The sequence below is a fragment of the Nanorana parkeri genome, unplaced genomic scaffold (genome assembly GCF_000935625.1).
Source record: "Nanorana parkeri isolate BGI_ZX_2015 unplaced genomic scaffold, ASM93562v1 scaffold4, whole genome shotgun sequence".
NCBI lineage: Eukaryota > Metazoa > Chordata > Amphibia > Anura > Dicroglossidae > Nanorana > Nanorana parkeri.
In genome coordinates this window covers 4,755,593-4,761,340 of record NW_017306272.1, presented here as the reverse complement: position 1 = coordinate 4,761,340, position 5,748 = coordinate 4,755,593, and the positions used below count along the sequence as shown (strand labels likewise).

Here is a 5,748-nt window from a genome sequence, read left to right as displayed (position 1 = left end):
TATATATATAAATATAAAAGCTTTTACCGCTCATCAGTTTAGTGTTATCAGTGATTAATAGCCCTAGAATTATTGCTCTCACTACGACGTTCGCTGTGATATGTAACACGTGCAGCGTAATGGGCGCAATCGTCATTTTCCCACGAATGCGCACCCAACGCATGTTTGCACGCATGTATGTATTGGTGGGGACTTTTGTATTTGTTTTTTATTTAAATTCCTTTTTAAGTGTGACTAATTTTTTTTTTTTGTCCCTTAGCGTTACTGTTATCACATAGGGGGGCTAAGAAACCCTCCATGTGATAGCAAATAGATGTGACAGGTCCTCTTTATGGAGACATCAGGTCTCCAAGACCCCTAATGTCACCTAGGGACCCCCAAAAAAGCAGAGATCTACTTCATCAGCTTCTCTCCAGCTTCTGAAGCCGGAGAGTGACACAAGAATGCGGAAGTGATATAATATACAACATCACTTCCGCATTCTGACACTGGAGAGGGGAATGGAGGGAGATTGTTCACCGATCTCCCTCTGATCCCCTGTCAGAGAGCCCCCATGCTGGTCCCGGGCTCGCAGCGGAGCTCGGGACCAGCGGGAGGGGGGCTGTGGAGGGGGAACGCACAGACTGGCACGTTATTCAAGCGATCCACCAGCTCTATAGCCGGCGGATCGCTTGTATGTAAACAGGCATCGCTGCCTGTTTTTGAATTTGGGCAGTTTCCCGCTAGCGCGCGTTGCGCAGGGTGAGTGAGTGGGCGGGCCAACAGGCCATCTTTAGATGTCCCCCAGGGCAGTACCCGAATACCCATACCCTTTTTATGGCCATTAACTTGCATATAAGCCTTCAAAAAGGGGGCAATTGATTTTTCAAGTTCGGGTCCCATAGACTTGCATTGAGTTCGAGTTCGAATTCAAACTTTTTCCATGTACTAAAGTTCGAATTCTAACCGAACACGGGGCTGTTCGGCCCATCACTATTAGGCATACTACATACATCATTGGAGAGGGTGTAGTCATGATGCTTGCTATAAATCTGTTTAAAATGCCAAGGTGCAGCAATTAAAAATATAAAAGTCGCATTAAAATCTGAGTAATGATTAATGACAGTATATGGTTTATAAACAGTATAGTTTCTCTTTAATTCAGAGTAGGTAATCTTTGTTTTTTTTTTAATATATTCTAATATGCATGAGTGCAGTGTGAAGTTGTGGCTGCCACTTGGTGAGCTGTTTCAACCCAAATGTTCCTCTTTCTCCAGAGTCAGCCTGTGAAATAGTTTTATCAACCTAATTTATATGGAGGCATAAAAAGTCCAACCTGATAGACACGTTTATCAGGAGCGAAGATTTCAAAACAGCAATCTTTCTTTGCATCCTTGCGGAGAGTATTATTCATTCTGGCGCTGTATCCTTCCAGAGAAAATTCACCTTTCTGCTGTTTGTCTGCCAAAGATAAAAACGGAGTAGCACCAAATTAATTCTCTGATGGCTGCCCCTGAAATGGCATTTCTGCCTGCAGCTTTTAAGAAATCTCTGTAGAATTAAAGTCAACACACTGATGGTAGTCACATGCAGACTTTGAGTCTGGGGAATCGTGGATGCCTCAGTTAGACTAGAGAAGGCCAGCTGTTGCTATGTACAGTGTCTATGTAAATAAGCACAGTGTCACATTTATTATCAGGCACATTCTTTAAAAATCCGTTTGCCATAATGTCCAAAACAGAAAAAATAAAACAATTTCCAACTTGGAGCATATTTATAAAGAAAAATATGGTTCAAACCTTGGCACAACATCTGTTCCATCTGTGCAGGAAAGTAAAATTGGTGGCAGACAAAATAATCGTTTTATCAGATTGATATATAATTCAAATGCAGATGGGCATAACTTTGTACAGTACTAGCAAAACATGCCTTATGGGTTTGAAGTCAAGCTTTCCTTCTAGATTTTTGGAAAGTGAAATTCTAGCTAAAATATTTACCTCAATAGATACAAAATTGCCAAGTCTACACAATTATTAAATATAAGTTGTGCATTAATTTAAGCTATAATGTGACATGTTAATAAATAAAGTTAACGTCTAATTAGGTATTGTCATTTGCAGCCTGGGTTCTACCTGGTCAGCTCTGTCGCAGCCACCTTCTAACATCCTCTCTCCAGTGACATAGAATAATTACTGGTTTGTAAGCCTTTACATCATCAGTACAACAACTATTGAAAACTACGACTCTTGACAAACAGTTACAATGATAATGATGTAAGACTTCACACAAAACTACAGGAGGAGGCAAGTCTCTGAACAGCCATAATAAATGATATTCTGGACTAAAGATACTCACAAAAAGCAACTCTAAACTAAGGCGTTAAATCTCAAAATTGTATTCAAGTACCTTAACTATTAACAAAAATGTATTTCATTTGCATATCAATGAGCTGTAGGTCCTCAAATCATCTCTGAATTCGTGCTGACACTGTCCTTCCTTCTGGAGGGTGACTACTTTGTTCCCAATGGCCCCATTTGTGTGTTGTAAAGTGATGAACTACAATCTTAATGCAATTAGTAAACTAAATGTGAGATTGTAGTTCATCATGGGAGTGAGCTTGGAGTGGTGGCTACTTTACAACACACACACAGGGACCATGGGGAACAAAAGTAGCCACCCTCCAGAAGGAAGGACAGAGTCAGCACCAATTCAGAGATGATTTGAGGATCTACAGTTGAGTGATTCACAAAATAAGCTACATTTTTGTTAATAGTTTAGATACTTGAATGCAATTTTAAGGTTTAGCTCCTCAGTTTAGTGTCACTTTAATTCCAAAATATTGGTGAGTGGCAGTGTGAACACCTAAACCATTTAAACGTTTTATTCCTATCTTTTAACTATTGATATTTTCAGGAGATGATTGGTTACATCTACAGTGTAGATAGAGTAGAAACCCTTCTGAGGTATTTATTCACAGTTGAGTATACAGTAGCTAGTGAAAACTATATGAATATGAATTAAAGAACCGACATCCACCCTTGTTAACCTGAATGGTTTCTTCACTGGAACTGGCAAAAAAAGTGGGAGAGCCACAACCATGTGAGCTGCTTCAATTTGTGAGATTAGATTAGTAGAATAAAATTTGCTTTGCCTTTAGAGGGGTTTTCACTTTTAGCAAGTGGAAAACTTGAAAACAAATTGCTGTCCAAGTAGGTGTTGGATCATGCTGAAAAACAAAGGAGCTTCTAGCCCTTCTGATAGCCAGGAGGAATGTTTTTCTACCCTGTTAACGTTGATGAGGGTTCTAAGAAGGGAGACCACCATTAGTCAGTATGTACTTGTAAGTCAAAGAGTTTTTCTGTTTCTTGTAGAAAGCAGACAACTCCTTTGAGTGGGAGTTATTTGTTGGAATGTGTGTTCCAGATAGAGCAGTAGCTGTGGTTGACACTAACGCATAATGGTTGTTGAAACTTTATAAAATACAAATATTTGCTTTGCAGTCTGGCTTTCTTCCCAAGGGACCAGTGCATCTACAAACTTACTCAATAAGGTGACAAGGAAAGAAAAGACAATGGCACTGTGACTGATTTCTCAGAATGGTTTGTCTACGAGCACAAAAAATACAAAGGGGACAAGATCTACCAACACAACAATGTAACATGTACACAACAAAGAACACAAAGCTGTTTGTATCTCATATTGGCAGAGCAATATAGCACAACTGAATCAGAAACAAAAGCTCAGAGAGAGAACAATTGGAGTAAAGATTAAGATGAGACTGGATAATTTTCATATTGTTTATCATAAATGACAAACTGTTTTGACTTTACTGACCATTAACAGTAAACATGGATATGATGTATCTAACTAACTTTTTGCCTTTCTCTTCTTGACAGGCATCAAACCTTTCTCCATAAGTCAGCAAATGTTCAGTCCATAACAATTCAACCAATTACTTTGGATTGATGTATTTGTTAGACTAAAAAACAAAAGAGCTAGGCCAACATTAGAAAAATGTACCCTCCATGGGGAAGTAGGAGGCAGGTTTCTTAGTACACCTATTGGCCCTTCAGCTCCTTGAAACTCTGTAAACGTTTTGCATCATTACACAGTGATATAGAGTGGACTGGTGCCAAGGACTGGGCTTTTCAAACATAAGACTGCTTAATCCTGATATCCAGCTTTAAAATGAAAACACAGATTTACTCAACAGCCATTTATATGAACATATTTTGGAAAGAAAAAAACACCTGGATATTGATTGTGGACATTTAAATACCCTTTTCAAAGATTATTCTGTGGTGAAAATACAAATGATTGTTTTATTTATTACTTATTACTGGTTTTAGTGGGATTCTTCACTACCAGATATACCAAATTGGACAGACTAAAGTTGAATGGGACACAAAACATTTAAGTTAGATATATTCTTAAAAATTGGTATTGTCTGTGGCTCCATTGTAAGATTAAAACATGACTTTCTCGGTGGAAATACTAAATAAAGAATTTGAACACATGAAATGTCACTGTCATCTTCTTGTTATCAAACAGGGACAGTGTCAGTGACTGCACAGAAATCTTACACATGTTCTGTTAAAGCTGGAACCGTTAATCTCTTACCTAATCCAAAGATAGATTTTTTTTTCTTCATAGGTACAATAAAAAAATTTTAAACAACATACCTTTGTCACCTCCATAATAGTAGAAGATGGATTTGCTTATTGCACACCAACGCTTTTGCCAATCAGATGCAAAAAAGTTGTGATCTGAAATGGAAAAGAATAATGCAAATGTTAAGCATGTTATTTTTTTAAATTTAATTTGTCTGGATATGAGAATAGACTCTCTAATGTTATGTTGGAGAAAATATCCTATACGGTATACAGTTTGGACATAGTGAAATGTAGCTATCATGCAACACAAATAGATGCATTCAGATTCATTACAAAATGATGTGATCAAAAGCTAAATAGTAAGGATGAGGTTTTGGCTTTGCCAAAGACAATAACCTGAAGGAATGGATAACCCAGACCCCTTCCCATTAAAGATTGGGCTCGTGTCAGTGTATGTTGGAAATGTTAGGAAAAGTTGAAAATTCTGTGTAGGTAGAGAAACCGTTTTTTTGGCATTGGTACGTGTCCCCAATTGCAGTGTCTGGCCTATCATGCTTTTTATATGACAATAGCTTGTTTATTGGCTTTACGAATAGCCAGACCCTAATAACAAGATTTGCCACAAAGTTCGCAAACAAGTTTTGCAATACAAGCAATGTATTAACGTTCTTGTTTTAATGACAAATACCAGTTTTTTTTCTGCCTCTTAACCTGAACAGTGTGTAACCAGAACAGAACCAGTCCCAAGTCTGTGGGGCATGCTAGGAAATTTCTACACAAAAAATGAGGCTTGTCATAAGTAAAGTAATCTGAGCATGCTCTGCTCCAGTAAATAGACTGTTTAATAGTGATGGGTCAAACACCCCCTTGTTCGCTTCGAATTCGAATTTTAGAACATGGAAAAAGTTCAAGTTCGAGCTCGAAGTCAATGAAAATCTATGGGGCTAGAACTTTGAAAATCAATTGACCCCATTTTAAAGGCTTATATGCAATTTATTGGCCATGAAATGACATTTGTAAATTTAAAAAAATGACATTTAAAAAGAAAAAAAAAAGAATGTGGTTCCCCCTCCCAAACAATACCAGACCCAATAGGTCTGGTAGGAATGTTAGGAGGGACCCCAATAAAAAAAAAAAAATTAAAGAAAATGTGGGG

At 37.9% G+C, this 5,748-nt stretch overlaps 1 protein-coding gene across 1 annotated transcript in view; it reads right to left on the bottom strand.

Moving 5' to 3' along the window:
* SKAP2 (src kinase associated phosphoprotein 2) overlaps positions 1 to 5,748 on the bottom strand; it is a 181,977-nt gene that overhangs the window by 55,232 nt on the left and 120,997 nt on the right. Inside the window, exons 6-7 of the mRNA XM_018575404.1 lie at positions 4,662 to 4,745; positions 1,316 to 1,440 (exon numbers count right to left, since the gene is read on the bottom strand). Coding sequence (XP_018430906.1) covers positions 1,316 to 1,440; positions 4,662 to 4,745 — 209 coding nt within the window. The remainder of the gene's footprint in view (positions 1 to 1,315; positions 1,441 to 4,661; positions 4,746 to 5,748) is intronic.